The sequence below is a fragment of the Poecilia reticulata genome, linkage group LG18, assembly GCF_000633615.1.
Source record: "Poecilia reticulata strain Guanapo linkage group LG18, Guppy_female_1.0+MT, whole genome shotgun sequence".
Taxonomy (NCBI): domain Eukaryota; kingdom Metazoa; phylum Chordata; class Actinopteri; order Cyprinodontiformes; family Poeciliidae; genus Poecilia; species Poecilia reticulata.
This window is the reverse complement of record NC_024348.1, coordinates 12,142,173-12,158,087: the sequence shown is the minus strand read 5'-3', so window position 1 is coordinate 12,158,087 and position 15,915 is coordinate 12,142,173. Positions and strand designations below refer to the sequence as shown.

General features: G+C 39.7%; 3 protein-coding genes across 5 annotated transcripts; 2 read left to right on the top strand and 1 right to left on the bottom strand.

Annotated features, from left to right (window-relative positions):
• Positions 1 to 1,736: 1,736 nt before the first annotated feature.
• On the top strand, positions 1,737 to 12,092 carry epoa (erythropoietin a). 2 transcript variants are annotated; one of them, XM_017310542.1, is made up of 5 exons: positions 1,737 to 1,837; positions 8,169 to 8,299; positions 8,446 to 8,532; positions 8,780 to 8,944; positions 10,686 to 12,092. In XM_017310542.1, exons 1-5 carry the CDS (start codon positions 1,759 to 1,761, stop codon positions 10,836 to 10,838), a joined length of 615 nt encoding a protein of 204 aa, XP_017166031.1. In that variant the 5' UTR covers positions 1,737 to 1,758; the 3' UTR covers positions 10,839 to 12,092. The 2 variants fall into 2 exon arrangements, with proteins under 2 accessions (XP_017166031.1, XP_017166032.1); XM_017310543.1 differs by lacking the exon at positions 1,737 to 1,837 and adding an exon at positions 1,875 to 2,251.
• Positions 12,093 to 12,723: 631 nt separating this feature from the next.
• Positions 12,724 to 14,674, bottom strand: pop7 (POP7 homolog, ribonuclease P/MRP subunit). 2 transcript variants are annotated; one of them, XM_017310544.1, is made up of 3 exons: positions 14,585 to 14,666; positions 14,043 to 14,127; positions 12,724 to 13,346 (listed from the first exon to the last, which is right to left on the bottom strand). In XM_017310544.1, the coding sequence occupies exons 2-3, from the start codon at positions 14,084 to 14,086 to the stop codon at positions 12,857 to 12,859; spliced, it is 534 nt and encodes a 177-aa protein (XP_017166033.1). In that variant the 5' UTR covers positions 14,087 to 14,127; positions 14,585 to 14,666; the 3' UTR covers positions 12,724 to 12,856. The 2 variants fall into 2 exon arrangements, with proteins under 2 accessions (XP_017166033.1, XP_008433794.1); XM_008435572.2 differs by lacking the exon at positions 14,043 to 14,127 and having other exon boundaries at positions 14,585 to 14,674.
• On the top strand, positions 14,667 to 15,630 carry ufsp1 (UFM1-specific peptidase 1). Its single transcript, XM_008435571.2, has one exon. It carries the CDS (start codon positions 14,765 to 14,767, stop codon positions 15,485 to 15,487), a length of 723 nt encoding a protein of 240 aa, XP_008433793.1. The 5' UTR covers positions 14,667 to 14,764; the 3' UTR covers positions 15,488 to 15,630.
• The last annotated feature ends 285 nt before the right edge of the window (positions 15,631 to 15,915 follow it).

Below are 15,915 nucleotides of genomic sequence, written 5' to 3'. Positions count from 1 at the left end.
AAATTACTGGCATAGAGTCTGAATCCATTGTACTTTGGTAAATAAGATTTTTTTTACCATTCTTGGCAATATGCATACTTTGCATGCTGATTTTGTAATGACCATAAATCTTCAATATATTTTTTTAACACTGTTAGCCTATGCGGTGTAGATATTATTGTGCTTAAAGCAGCACATTTCTAGGATCTTTACCACTCATTTGATTATTTTTTTGACTCCTCTGTCAGAAATCATGTTATTGGCATCCGTTCGAAGCCATTTAATGCTGAAGTTATCGTTTTTCTTCTTTTGGTTTGTAGTCCCAGTGCGGCTAACTTTAACAGTAAGAGGTTTAAAAATACATCTGTAGCGAATTGGTCTAAAAAAAACCACACTACTACTTCTAGTTTCACTTTTATGTGGTTTTTCTGCTACTGAAAAAACTTTTTGCTAGTTCTTTTCTCTAACCATCATTTAATACTAAACCAGTTTATATCAATTTGCACTGATTGGTTTGACTTTCTGTCAAAAATCTGATTCTTTTTTTTTTTTAGCTATTTTGCTTCTTTTTTCCCTGTGTCATCCCACTCTTTTTACACTCAACTGTATTTATGGCAAATTTTGTTTGTATTTCCTTTCATGTGTGGATTACTTGAGTCCAGTGTGGATTTCATGTCAACAGTCCGATTAGAAATCTATTTCCTGAGGAAAAACATTAATAGAAGTCATTCACGTTGCTCATCATTGAGAAATATTTTGTGTGGCGACTGTTTTGTTGCAGGACTGGATAGACTTGGACATGTGACTCTCATCTTGGATTCTTGGAACCACCAGCATGTTTTGAGAAAAAAATTAATGACTTAAGTACGTAACTTTAAACTTGATTACCATCTGGCTTTTCAGGAAGATGAAAATCCCGAGTAAATGTCAGAGAGTTCAAATGAAAAGGAGCAAAGGACTAGCAAACTGGAGAACCTGAATCTGACAATGAAGAACATTAATAAGCAGGATGTGTTTGGAAACAAGAATCATCACAATGGAATCCGAAAGGTAGGCTTTGGTTACAGGTTTATTTGTGCAATATTTAATATTTGAAAGGTCAGCATCAAACTTAAGACCAAATGTGATTGTTTACTAGCCAATAAGTCACTCGAGAAGTAGTTTTAAATAATTTCCTCCTATGTTCTGAATGAAAATCTACATATTTTAAACTTTTTTTTATTTTATGTATCTTTTAGACATTTTTTATTGACTTTAATTGTCTTTTGAATGTCTTTGATTTGTGCAACCCTTTTGATGCGTGAAGCAGATATTCTGGCCAGCAAATGCGATTTTGATCTCAATGAGATTTTAACTTGATTAAATAGAGGACGTCAAATAAACTGAATCAGATTAACGTTTATGTAAAACATTTTATATTCTGAGGAAGTATTTTTATTAGCAAAAATACAATTTCTGAAAAATTAAATATTGTGATTTGCTGTTTCTGGAAACATTTCCATCAATAATAGATTGAATGGCAAGTTTTTCTGTTGCTTTCTTTTTGTGGTTTTAATCACCTTAATATTAATCAACAGCGGTCCCCCCACTCTATTTATAAAGCAATAACAGACAGCAGTTTTCCTCAAGGGAGGAGTAGCTCATCTTGTCATCATGGAAACAATGACATCTTATTTTCAAAGTCATTAATAAAAAAAAAAAATCAAACGGCATCAGTTTTTAGAAACACCTACCGGATAAGTGCACATGAGATCCACAAAAGAGCTTGGTTTCCAATTAATGGCCAATAGACGGACCTATTGGTCAAACCACGCGGAGCCTGTGAGGGGCTATGCGGACACGGCTATGGAATTTCCCAGTGAGTTATGGGCATGTCTTAATCATTTATTTCCCTCTGTAGCAACACTGGCTTTGGTTGTTGGTCTTTTTTCTTGCTTTACGCACTGAGGGGGCTGCATTATGGGTTGATGTTTAATCTCTGTGTGTGGTACGTAAAAAAAAAGAAAAAGGCGCGTGCTCGCGTTATCACCGTCTCGTCTCCTCAGGGGAGGTAAATAAAAAGGTTTTCCCAAAGCTCCCCAGTGATGAAGTCTGCTAGGGGAATGCTCTGTGCAGCAGGACGGAGCTGCGTGACGCGGCTGCTCGCGTCTTGGACCTTTTGGACATTTGACCGGTGCCTCAGACGCTGCCTCCGGTGCACACGTCCAATGATCTCACAATGTGTTTGAAAGATGCCGCTGCTTGTCGCGAATGTTGCGGAAAACTTGTAGAGGTAAGAGCGAACGCGTCCAGCCGCGCAGATGGCCATGTGGGCATGACCGGTCTGCACCGCAGCTCTGCAAGTTCAGGCTATTTGATCGTACTTTAGTAGTCGGTGACGCATGAATGAAATGTGTGGATAGTAGTAACTAATTCTACTAACGACGTCGTTTCTAGATTTTCGTGTAATTTTTCATTCATATTTTCTCGGATAACTTTATATAGTTGAATGAAAAACCTATTTTTCTGAAAAGTTTATTTAAATATTGTTTGATAAACTTGGTGCTTAATGGGACCAAATGTCTCCGCAATAAACTTTTTTGTATTATACCTTTTTTTCTAAAAATGTTTTAGTCTGAGGGAATCAGAAAACACTAAGTTGACTAATTAGAGGGACTCGGTATTGTTTTAGTTGACTCATAAGTCTTGTCATGGTGTCTTCTGTTGTAACATAGAGGGAAATCTTGCTTTGTATGAAAAAAGCTTATAACTTGTGAGATATGTTGGTAAAATGTGAGAATGACAATGCAAAGTGAGCAGAGAGCTTTCTGTGATGGTAAAGATTCTGGTGTTCAATATTGCTGAATAATCCTTTGTCATTTCTGAAGAAGCATTGCTTGTAGTGTTAATGATGTGCAGTGGCATGAAGTTAAGTATTTCTAAATATTCTATATTTGACAGGAATTATGTATATGCATTGTGTGATTTGGCTTAATCATCTTTATATAAGACGTTTGACTGCTAATTAGAAAACTACATCCTTTTGGGTATGTGACCATTGCAGTACAGTATAATGCAATCAATAAATGACTCAGACAGTGTCTGTGCATCTTGGCACAGACACTGTCAAAATAATCTCATTCTGTAGTGTAGTCCTAGAATGAAATTAAATATTTGACAACAGGATCACATGATTCACAATGTGGTTTTAATCTTTGGCCACCGTATTTGCGACATCTGAACACGCTGCTCGTTGAATGGTGCACAGATAAACTGCAGAGGTTGGTTTTGGGGCTCTTGGAAAGAACTTCCTAAACAAAGTAAGTTCCTGATCAGTTGCACTGAGGTATGGCATCATCTTGGGATTAAAATAGGATTTTTATCATTTTTTTGAGAGATGAACTGTTGCATTTCCAAAATGGAAAGTCAAGGGAATGGATTATTCTGACCACTGGTATTGCTTCAATACTGCTATCAGAAAGAAACTTTGCATACAGTGCATGAAAGTGACTTTGTCTTCATGTGCTTTGTGTGATGAAACCTCCCCTTCTTGATCCAAGCAGTAAGGTTGGTTATCTGACTGATGCATTGATAAATGCTCATTGACCCCTTGTTTGTAGCTCAATGAGACATCAGAAAGATATCTCTTTACACCAAAGCTACAGGCAAGGGGATGGAAGGAAGATGCAAAAGGATTATTATAAAGATAATAGATAACATCATCATTATGTTAAGTAAAAGGAATGAGAATGAGAGACAAGAGCTGGGCAACATGAGGAGAGATTGACCACCCACTCGGATCTTCTTCATCTACGACTTGCAAGGATGCTGTGAAAACTTTGGTCATACTTCCATGCTTTAATCCTCCCAACACTAATTGCATCAAGATGATTCATCTTAAGAAAAATCTATTTGAAGACACTGATGTAAGCATTGTTGAAGCTCTGGACGAAATCGTTGCGACGTGCAAGTTTTAATTCCGACTTCAGCTGAAGATGTTTTATTTTCAGCTGCTTGAAGTTCCCGCGGATAGCCCTGCCTCCTGTAGAGACGTTGAGTATTGATGACCACTGTGTTAATCAGTTTCATTCCCGAGGGAAGTCACCTTAAAAGTCTGCTTCTCAAGCATGACCCAGCAGACGGAGAAAGAGGGCCACTCAATGCTAAAGCTGATTGTGCAGGTTTCAGCACATACTTCTGTCAGCAGTCGGGGCAAGAGGTTATCAGAAGCCGACTGTCGTAAAGGATTCCAGCAGAGCAGGAAATTCTAAACCCTATCATGTTAAAGACCTTCTATTCCACAAAAGACATGTATTGTAGTTATTCGCTTATGTGCCCTTTGCCTCTCTTAACTGCTTCTCCACCCGTCCTTTAAGCTGGATCGCGCTTAACAGGCATAAGTTAAAATAGCACATATCGGAAATGTAGTTGCACGTGTCCACATCCGTCTTTTCCAACACATGTGCAACATACCGTCAGGGAAGCTTTTCACCATCCAAAGTGCTACTACTTGAAGACTCATTGTGCTTATCTGAAAAAGGAACACTGTTTTCAGGCAGCTGATTTTGGCACACTAAGCTGCTGGCTTGTAGTCTGGCCACCGTCCTGCAAATTCCACCACCTTGGCGAGAAAGTCTCGACAAAGTGTATGTGTGAATGCATCGATGCATTTGCACGTAGGCAGTGGTGTTGGTGGAAAGGTCACCGATAACCCTCGAGCTGAGTCACGCAACTTAGCACAGTCAGGACACGTGGAAAAGAGGCCATTCATTAGCCTGCAAAGACAATGCTTTGCACGTAGAAGTAGCAATAATTTCATTCTTGGATATTTAGTTAGCAAGAGAAGTAAAGATTGTTTTTATTACAATATAAAGAATACCGCTATTTTTTGGTTGCATGGTTGGTCAAAATTAAAAGCAGGACTGGTATGGAAAACTGTCAGTTGACAAATCTTTGGAACATTTAGCAAGTTTGTTTTTTATGTGATTGTTTTTTTCATACTTAAGTTGACGTTTAACAAACCACTTTGGTTCAAATAATGTAGCTACATGACACTGACAGGTCACCGAAATCTGCTTTATTCTGTAGCTTTGAAGTGATTCACTATCTCCAGACACACCTTCTAAAAAGATTCACTTTTATCTCGACAGTCCACAGAATATTTTTACAAACGGCCTGGGGATCAATACAGTGTTTTGGGATGTTTTTGTCAAATGTGGTTTTCACCTGGGAACCCTTCCATGTAGGCTATTTGTTCCTAATCACCTTCTAGTTGTTTAATTTTGGTGCTTTAAATGTTGTGAACTTTTTGTAACATCTTTTTTGAATCGCTGAAGCTCTCTTGCAGTAATTTTGGTCAACCAGCCACTACTGCGAAGCTTCACCGCTGATATATTTTCTCTCACTGTGACGTGATTGCCTCAGAAACGGTTTTGTAATCCTTTCCAGACTGATAGATGTCAATGACTTTGTTTTTCATCTGTTTGGGAATTTCTTTAGATTGTTGCTTTATTTGTTCTTTTAGACTAATTCATAATTTCAGACAAGCTCTCTTCTTAGTGATTCTACAAAGCTGGCAGTAACCAGGATGTGGTGAATCACAGTTAATTCATAATTTGACAAGAAGACGATTACCTTTCCACATAAAGTCAGGTTAGTTTAGGGCAATGAAAACCTAATTTGAAAACTGCATTGTCAGGTTAAAATATTAAAATGTTCTTGATGGTGTGATTGGAAATGATGATTTGATTATCTGAAACACTTAGGTGCAACAAAAAAAAAGCAAAAACAGGAGAAATCTGAGTAGGTAAGCAGTTTTTCATAGCCCAATGTGTAACACAAATCTAACTTTAAAGTTCAGTTTTTTCCTGTCAGATGCTCAGCAGTCTGGGAACTTTTTTTTTTTTACTTGTTACGGCTTGGGAAAATAATCAGTTCTTTTTATCATGCTTTTTGCGTCACTAGTCCTTGCTCCTGTGACTGGGTTCATTCAGGATGTGGCACGGGGGACCAAGGCTGTGAGCCCACAGGACAGACTAAAATCTTTATCATAAATTCATCAAAATGTGGTCAGACATGAGTGGATGTTGCAATTTACTTTTATCTTTCGTTAGTTTGAAGGAGCATGTCAGTCTGACTAATGAGTCTGGAGGGAAATGAGACTCTTCCTCCAGTGTTTTTGTATTTATGTTTCTGTTCATAATCTAAGGCATCACATGTTTTCTTGAAAAAGAATTGCCATATCATGCTGAGTCATTCCTTCATGCTGACTTTACAGGTTGCCGCCTTAGAAATTCCCTTCTGGTATGCAGTATTTTCATTTCTGGGGGAAATTCTGACACCTACAAAATTCCTTTTGCTTCTGTTTGCGAAAGCCTGCTCCTTCAGCAGCTCTACCAGTATTGGTAAAAATATATATATTACTTTAAATAAGTCTAAGTGATATGTGTAGTAGTTCATGTATAGTCAATTCCTTCTTTGAGCACTCAGCAGTCACAGTGATCTCTGTTTTGGGGGATTCTCATTGGGGAGTCAAGCTAATAAAAGTAGGGTAACAGCATAAAATAATTTATTTGAACTAGATTATACAAGGGCAGGAAATATTGTCAAGAGAGGTGGACATCTTGATGCAGGGCAATGCAAACAGCTTTGCAGGACAAGTGATCAATTAAAGTAGTGACATCTGCAAGTACAATCTTGCAAAAGTTACAAGTCATAAACAAAGACTCATGGAAAACTTAATGGGTCAACTTTGTCATACTTTGGTACATAAAGATTCCAGCTATTAGTTTACAAGTTACATAATTTGTAAAGTACGGGCACCAGAGGCTAAACATGTTAGCCTCATGAGCTAGCTATAGCTATAGCTGGCACAGATTTTATGGGATTCTTTAATGGCTATCAGTTACCGTAACTAATAACATAATCAATTCATCACTTTCTCTTTCTGCTTGGTCAATTTCACTTTCAAGCTCAGGTCTTTGGAGCTTGACAGTTTCAGACAATATCTTAGCTGTTCCTTGGACTGTCTTATGATGGACGAAGTCTTGAAAACTTTCCTCAAATACTTTATTTCATTTGAGTCCTTGGCATTTTTAAAGTTTCCTGGGGTCCGTCTTTTTGATGTTATCATCTCTTGTCTACATCTTCTGCCTTCTTGTCGATTTGTTGACTCTGAGAATTGCAATGATGTTCTGTTGCTTTGTCACTTTGGATGCAGAAGTCTTACATGATCATAGGTCATAGATCTTTGTCTCTCAGACTAGATAGGCCTCCAACTTATGTTGTGGGACTTCACTGTAAAGTTTTGTGGACTTTGCACTTTGAGTTGACTTGCTGGATTGTCACTTGGTCATCTTTCCACACCCTACATCCTGGGTCTTTCCTGATGTGAACTGGACTTTTATGAGTCTGTACTTGTGCTGCCTTAATTAGTACCTATATAGCAACAATCTCGGCTGCACAGTGGCGCAGTTGGTAGAGCTGTTGCCTTGCAGCAAGAAGGTTCTGGGTTCGACTCCCGGCCCCAGTCTTTCTGCATGGAGTTTGCATGTTCTCCCTGTGCATGGTGGGTTTTCTCCAAGTACTCCGGTTTCCTCCCACAGTCCAAAAACATGACTGTCAGGTTAATTGGCCTCTCCAAATTACCCCTAGTTGTGAGTGTGTGTGTGCATGGTTGTGTGTCCTGTGTGTCTTTGTGTTGCCCTGCGACAGACTGGCGACCTGTCCAGGGTGACCCCGCCTCTTGCCCAGCACCCCTCCCGACCCCACTGAGGGATAAGGATGTAAGAAGATGGATGGACAGCAACAATCTCAAACTGCATTCCTAGAGGACTAGAATCCTGCAACTATTAGATGTATTTGCTTGATGTATTCTGCCCTATAGCGCCTATTGGTCCAAATCTTTCTTGCTTTGTGTGATTTCTTGATGTGAGCCATCTTTTCCACTTCAACAATGATTTTCTGCTGTTCCTTTTCTTACTTAGGGTTTCTGATGCATAGGGCATTCTCTTTCTCCCAGTTGGCCATTGAACTTTAGTGTGCAGGACATGGAGCAGAGAGAAAATGTTTTATGAATGTGTCTCTTTCACATCACATGCTATGTTGGACATATGTCTTATGTCGTTCAGAGGGGACCTAAATCATCTTTGATGTTTGCATGAGATCGTTAGTTTTGAAAGCTTCATGGCTGCTTGCCTGTTTGTATGCAGGACTGTTCGCCTTGCTGCTATTAGTGTTGGAGTGGACCCGTCCAGGCCTACCGTCCCCACTAAGGCCAATCTGTGACCTGAGGGTCCTGAACCATTTCATTCAGGAAGCACGAGACGCAGAAGTTGCTATGGTGAGAGAAAAATGTATGAATGCAGTAAGACGCAAATTCTATGAAAGAGAACTGGTGCACAGCTACTGTGTTCATGGCATAAGCTCAGTTTGGACACAGTTAAGTAAGATGGCTCTAAAAGAGATGTTTATTTTCTCTTTTCTTAGAAATCATGCAGAGAAGAATGCGGTCTAACAGAGGCTGCCTCTGTTCCCCAAACTACTGTCAACTTTGAGGACTGGGAAAAGAAAAATGTAAGTAACCATTGAGATTAGATAAAGAAAAATCTGTCATAAAAGACTACAGTAGTGTTTATTATACATACAGTAATTCTTCCTAGAGGTCATTTTATTGCTTGAGTGTCTTTTTTCCTATCGGTTGGGAAGACCCGCGACTCCAGTTAATTACTTACGGCAGAGCTGATTACTTCCTACATCCTACGATCTTTATCGCCTCCGATAGACAACTCTAACTCCTTGGCTCTGTTTGTTTTTCGGGAAGGCAATGGAGCAAGCTCAGGAAGTGCAGACCGGATTGTGGCTTTTACAACAGGCCCTCAGCTTACTACAGACATCGATGACGAACTCGGAACTCAACAGCCACATAGACAACGTCATCAGAAACCTACAGAGCATCACCGCTGTACTACGAAGCCTCAACTTTCAAGTGAGTCATTAAGCGGTTGAAACTTTTAACAGAAATGTATACTACATTTCTTTAAATCTTTTTTTAAACTGACAGAATAAAAATATGGGCTGCAGAGTGGTGCAGTTGGTACCTTCGCTTCACAGCCCAACTACGGTCTTTCTTTTGAGGAGTTTGCATCTTTAACGGATAAAGCCATGGATGCATAGCTGTTTGTCCTCTCGGATTTGAACTTCCAAATTGTAAAAACCTTTCCAGTTGGTAAACACATCAATAGATTAATAATTCATAGAGTTAGCAATGTTCTTTTCATATTACATCCAAAGGGATATCCTTAAATTAAAAAAATAGTGACCTTAACCATCTTTACCATGTATTCAGAATGAGTCTGCAGTGGCCCTTGCTGGGCTGACATAATAATTATCAGTGGAAAGACACTAAAAAGCAAAACCGCCTCAATTCCCCTGCAACTGTCTCATAAAATAACACCTTTTGAAAGAAAATAAACAGATAAAGTCCCTATTTAAGAACTGAGATACTCTTGCTTACTTTTTGCTTGAAGGGGAGTTGAGATAGAAAGGAAATATTTTTATTAAAGAAAACAGACCAAGATTCAGTAGTAAGGTGGATCTTTGTCACTCAAGATTTAATGAGTTAGAAAATGCACAGGTCCCAGCAAAGCACTTCTGTCGATTTGAGAATTTGAACTTTGACTGGACCATTGCAACACCTTGATTCTTTTCATTTTTAGCCATTCTGTTGTAGATTTGCTGCCGTGTTTGAGATCATTGTCCTGTTGACACAGTTTGGTCCAAACTGGCTATCGGACAGATGGGCTTATATTTGATGTTAAAATACTTTAGTACATGATCGAGCTGTTTGTTGACTCACTGCCTGCAAGGTGTGCAAGTCATGTAGCTGGAAAGTGAGTCACAGTCATCCACCTCCAGTAACATGCACTGTTTGGTTTTCACCAAATCTGATGCCATACATCATGTCCAAACAATTGTACTTTGTTGTCATTTTTCCAAATGAAGGTGAACAGAAGAAGTCTGCTACTAGCTGACAGAGAGTGGTATAACTCTTATATAGGCTTCAGTATATCACGCCTTATGGTTCTTAACATTGATCATGAGAAAACGTCAAAACATCAGCAGTCTGTGAGACTGTGCACCTCACATTTATGTCCTTGACAGTTATATGGGATGCCAGTTCCTTTCAGAGACAAACGTAGAGTTTCTGTATTTTATACAGGGGAACAAAAGTTAGGCTAAACCGTTGGGGAAGTTGTTAGTGCTGTTGCCTTTCATCAAAAAGGTCTTGGGTTTGAATCTCTGCATGGAGATTGCATGTTCTTCCCGCGCATGCATGGGTTTTCTCCACTACCATAGTTTCAAAGTGTGTGTTAGGTAAACTGGTCTTTCTGTGTTGTGGTTAAGGGTGTGTGTGCATGGTGGTTTGTCCTGACTGTCTCTGTGCCACAGTTTTTTCTTTTTCTTGTAGAACACAGTATGCATGCTCTACCATGACCTATTATTTTCATTTATATAATTAGTACATTTTTGTCAAAAGCCAAATAATCTAACTGATAACTTGAAGGATGTCATGAGACAACATTTTAAACTGTGCGCCTTTTAAAAAGATGACGTATTAAGCTCTGGCAGCAAGTTTTTAGATTGCTGCAGAAACAATACTGCCTTTGACTAATGCCTGAGCTGACTGTATTTGGGTCGCATCATGTTTCCTTGTATTTGTATTCCAGGATTATACCCCACCTGCCAGTACCGTGGGACTGGAGGGAACATGGCGGGTTTCCACAGCAGCAGAACTGCTTCAGGTTCACCTCAACTTCCTGCGAGGCAAAGTACGCCTTCTTCTTGTGGATGCACAGGCTTGTCAGCAAGAGGCCAGCTGATCAGGAGACAGGCTCACTCCACTACAAAAGTACTTTGTGCTTCCAAAGGCAAGTGGAGGAACTTGACTGTTACCCTGCGCGATGGCAGCTGGATGCAGCATGGGACGGGTCCTCAACTATAAGGAGGAAAAGCTGGAGGGAAAGGACTGTCCCAGCAAGGCTTTGGACGGACTGGAGACGACTGCGCCATGGAATGTAAATGTGTCTCGTGGACGTGTTGAAGCAAACCTTTACCAAAAAGACGCCTTTGGGAAGCACTGCTCCAATCGCTGTTCTACAGGCACGCTCTTGCACTTTTTTAGTGGATGTTAATGACGGAGACTTTTCGGTATGTTTGTCTGTTCATACTGGAAAAATAGAGTGAAACACCCTGGAAATATTGATAGGACTGTTAGGTTGCAAAGAAGCGACACTGGGACTTCACCAACATGCCTTCAACTGTTATTTAACTATGCCTCAGAGATATATTAGTCTTGTCTGTTGGAACTGGTCAGTAAATATTTTTATTGTGTAGAAACTATTTATACAGATTTTCTATTTTTAGGCTACTGTCTTTATGTAACAGGTCCTTACAGGTTTAAACAAGCGCGTTGTCATGCTCACTTTTTGTACACTGGAAATTTTGCACACGTGCAAAGACTTACTTTTGATTTGCCATATAAAGCTGCTCTTCCTTTTTTTTTTTAAGTTTGTATCTGAACGTCTGTGTTACACTGCAGGTTTTTCTCGCACAGGCCTGTTGGAGGTATGCAAAGCTGATAGTTGCAGCGTGAGAGCCAGAGGTCACTGCGGTGGGTTACATGGGAACTGTGGACCGTTATCTGTGTTTCAGTTTCTGTCTACCCCCAACACTCATCCTGGCTCCATGTGCTGATAGCCAGACTGCCTGGAAAATTTTACAATTAACATCCTGTAGAGCTGTATTTGCAAACATTTTTCCAGAAACTGACGCTAACACTTGTTTTTTCCCCCTTTCTCTGTCGTATGTCCTCAAACATGCAATCTTTTTACCCTGGGAATTGTAGGTTTCTCTCTTACAGGGACGCTCAGCTGTTTCACAATAATTAAGTATTCTTCCTTGTTTATTTTCCTGTATTTTTATATGTTGCTGCGCAAATGGAAGATGTTTTTGAGGATGCATGTCTATTTCCTTTCCTGTTTTTTTGTATTGTTTTGTCCCATCGCTGCAAAATCCACTATTTAAATGCAAAATATTGTTCTTGGATAAAGAGAGGGCAGATGAAAATACGACAACAGGAAGTCTGTTCATTTATCTGTTAGTAGGAGGCCTGCTGTTAAAATCTAAACACCTTACACCTAACACACTGACTTAATGATGCTTCTGCACTGAATCGGTCATGTTACATATATCCTGTGTTTTTTTTTTCTGCCAATGATGTAGAAACAGAATTTGAAGAAGTTTCAAGCAACTTTTATTTTATTAAACCAAATACAGAATCTTAAGTGGATCACGGAAACAACAGGCATCTGTTTTAATGGACTTTTATTTTATTAAACCAAATACAGAATCTTAAGTGGATCAGTTTTGATCACGGAAACAACAGGCATCTGTTTTAATGGAGAAGCAACAAATAAATTCAGTTCAAGTCTCGCTGACCCTTCGCTGAACTCTAATGTAAACAATGATCATTTTGCCAATTAGATTCATTGAAGTTTAGCTGCTGAAGGACTCACTGGAGCTGAACACTGACATCTAGTGGACATTAACAGTAACAGCACTCTAACAACTGGAAGATTAATTTTCAGATTTTTTTTTTTTTTTTAAGACGTGCAAACCAGTGGACAATGAAATACACCAGTAGTTGTACATGTTTACATGCGTTTCCTCTGCTTCTCATCAGGCAAATATAATACGTTAAACAAGTAAAAAAAAAAAAGGATTTTAATATGATTCACTTGTAAACACACACATGCTCTCCTGCTCTTCAAACCATGAGTCCAAACAAAAAAATGTTCAACAAGACCACAAGAGAAATACAACAGGTAGTACCTTCAGGTCACTGGGGATCAGGGTAGAAAACTTTGATATGAATGGCTGAGTTATTGCGTGTACGTGTCATGGGCTCCCCCGCCTCGTCGGGATCTTCGGGCTCCAGGTCGTCGATGAGCTCCACTGTGGAGGTGTTGGCCGCCAGCTGCAGAGCGCCCTGACTGCTGGCCTGCAGCTGCAGGGCGATGTTGATGGCTCTGTTGATGGCGAGGCCCAACCCGTGGACGCAGATCTCCCTGTGACCGCCACCGTCCAGCAGCTTCTGACAGCGCGCCAGCTGGGCCCGGAAGTCGGTCTTCATGTTAACGTAGACGTCGTTCCGCCTCTTGGGAAGTTTCCGGGGCAGACGCTTCCTCAGGGTGTACTCCACTGGATCCATCTCTACGGCTTGGGAGCTGGACTCCGTGTGGGACGGGTTGCTCTGGGGGACGGAGGACATCCCGGGGTTGCGTGGTTCAGTCATGTTTCTGAACGAACAGTGACGATCCAGAAGAAGGCTAATGGAAAGAACATGTGGCAAACGTATTAAAACATTAACCAATTATAGGTGAACAAGTAATTGTACAATACATTTCATTTATTTCATCTCAGGAGTTAAAGAAATTAGATTAAAAACTTCTTTGACAAGTGGGTATCATTTAAAATAGAAAAATAAACCTTGAGTAAGAAAGAAACTAGTAAGAATTGCAAAACTATAGTAGCTGCTACACTTTCACATCTGTTGTAAGGACACAAAACTGTGGTTAGTATTTAAAATTTTGCAGTAAGACTACTTATCGATAAAATTTGGAGGCAACTATTTTAAGATAAAGTATAAAATTAAAGCAACTGAAAGACCAGCAAGCTTGCTATTGTCCTTTCATTGTCCTTACACAGAAAAATGCAACAGAAAAAACTGAAAAATGTCAGGCCAGGAGATGATGATCAAACTCTTTCCTGACAGGAAAATGTATCGCTTTTAATCTAACATGATAGGAGGGAAGTCTAATCTTTCCATAACTATTGATGACAAAAAAGTGAATACTGAATATAAAACACAAAAACGTCATTAATCAAATTTAAATGATCCGATTTTCCTGCAGATCAGGATGTCAAATACTAAAAAGAAAAATCTGTTTTTGTTTTCCAACTTTTTATTAAATGTATAAACTATGAAAGGGGAACAGATGAGAGGAATAAACACAGTTACATACCAGCTGGGAGATTCATTTGTTCCCATGTTATGGAGGGGGAACATATTGTCTCAAGCGGCTGAAATATTTGGTTCCCTCCACCTAACTTTGGCAAATAAAAAGCAAATGTTTCCAAATCTACAGAATATGTTGTCCTTGATGAGAAGCATAAACACAGTTAAAGACTTGCTGGTAACTTAATTTGTTCCCGTGTTATGAAGGTGGAACAGATTATTTCAAACAGCTAGAATAATTTGACCGGATGGAAATAGTGCGTACCCACTTTACCGGTGCGAGAAGTGAAGCATCAAAAAAGCGTGCTGCGTTTCGCTTGTTTTTCACCCGTCTGATAGTTGCATGTTCAATTAATGGAGGTCTTATATGATGTCGTTAACTGTATAATTTCTGTTCAGAAAGAAACCAGCGTCCAACTGAAAATACAAAATGTCTCAATCGAGATGAAGTAACGGCTCAAATTAAATTAAACCGCATTGACGCACTACCTAAGCGTTTTAGTTTCTTGTTTCATTCTGATAAATACTCAATAGTAAGAGCATAATTACCTTCAGAGAACAGAATCAAGATAAAACGTTGCTTTACGTGGCCGCCATCATATTTTTCCTGTACACAACAGGAAGTGTTCCGTCCTGACCCGGAAGTTAAACTGTTTGGACCGGTGACTGGATTTTTTTCCTTCTCTTTCGACCATATTTTCTTTTACATTGGACTCAGAGACAAAATAAATGGCGTCTGACGAAAATATAGACTGGGGTGCCTGTGGAAAAGAGATTTGTCAGAAGGTCGAGACTTTATTAAAGAATGTACACACTGGGCTCCCTGATCCACAAACGGACCCTGCGAAATGCTCCCTGGTTAAAGGAGACTATCTGTACTACCATTATGGCTGTGATGGACAGGATGACAGAGGCTGGGGCTGTGGATACCGAACCACTCAAACCATGGCTTCGTGGATTCACCTGAACAGGTCCACAGTTCAAAACCAGACCAGAATTGCTCCAAGCCTCCCACAGATCCAGCAAGCCTTGGTGACAATGGGGGACAAGCCAGGCTCCTTCTCAGGCTCCAGGGAGTGGATAGGGACATTTGAAGCCTCACTGGTGCTGGACTACTTCTGTGATGTTCCCTGTAAGGTGGTGCATGTTAGAGGTGGAGGAGCAGAGCTGGAGCAGGTTGCAGTGGAGGAGCTCCACCAACATTTTGAAAAGCAGGGTTCTCCTGTCATGATGGGAGGAGACAGGGACAATTCCTCTAAGGGTATATTAGGAATTTGTACTGGGGACAAAGGGAGCTATTTGCTTGTTGTTGATCCTCACTACTATGGGAGACAACTGGAGAAGACAGAGCTGCAGGAGAGAGGGTGGGTGGCTTGGAAACGAGTCTCATCTCTGGATCAGTCCTCGTTTTATAACCTCTGTTTGCCTCAGACTGCTAAGAAAGGAAAATAAGACCTCAAGTGCAAAGAAAGGATTGGTAGAAATAAACTGATATTGTTTCAATCAGCAGAATGTTGTAACATGAGTGCCATCTACTGGTTGAAGTCTGAAAGTGTCAGATAAGTGTGTACCAATAAATTCCTGTCACACATCCACTTCAGACAATTATTTATAAAGTTAATTTTTTTCTTCAAGATCAAAACCGTCTGTATCATGTGAATTAATTTACATTATACATTGTAATCATAGGCCAAATAATAATCTCCAACATTTTGGGTAGACATCGGATCTTTATTATAATTGAAATAAATATTGTTGAATTAAAAGTATGACAATTACTTGTTTTTATGCTGTTCGTATTCAAAGACTTGTCTTTGACCATGTTGTACTTTTACATATTTCTATCATTTATTTAATCAAAGAATTGGAATAAACAGAAT

Excerpts from the sequence above, each read along its gene's own strand:
- epoa (XM_017310542.1), top strand. The coding sequence starts at position 1,759 with ATGGCCAATAGACGGACCTATTGGTCAAACCACGCGGAGCCTGTGAGG. Across the intron at positions 8,533-8,779 it reads AGGACTGGGAAAAGAAAAAT|GCAATGGAGCAAGCTCAGGA; the intron begins GTAAGTAACCAT and ends TTTTTCGGGAAG. Across the intron at positions 8,945-10,685 it reads TACGAAGCCTCAACTTTCAA|GATTATACCCCACCTGCCAG; the intron begins GTGAGTCATTAA and ends TTTGTATTCCAG.
- pop7 (XM_017310544.1), bottom strand. The coding sequence starts at position 14,086 with ATGTTCCCCCTCCATAACATGGGAACAAATGAATCTCCCAGCTG. Across the intron at positions 13,347-14,042 it reads ACAAATGAATCTCCCAGCTG|CCTTCTTCTGGATCGTCACT; the intron begins GTATGTAACTGT and ends TCTTTCCATTAG.
- ufsp1 (XM_008435571.2), top strand. The coding sequence starts at position 14,765 with ATGGCGTCTGACGAAAATATAGACTGGGGTGCCTGTGGAAAAGAGATT.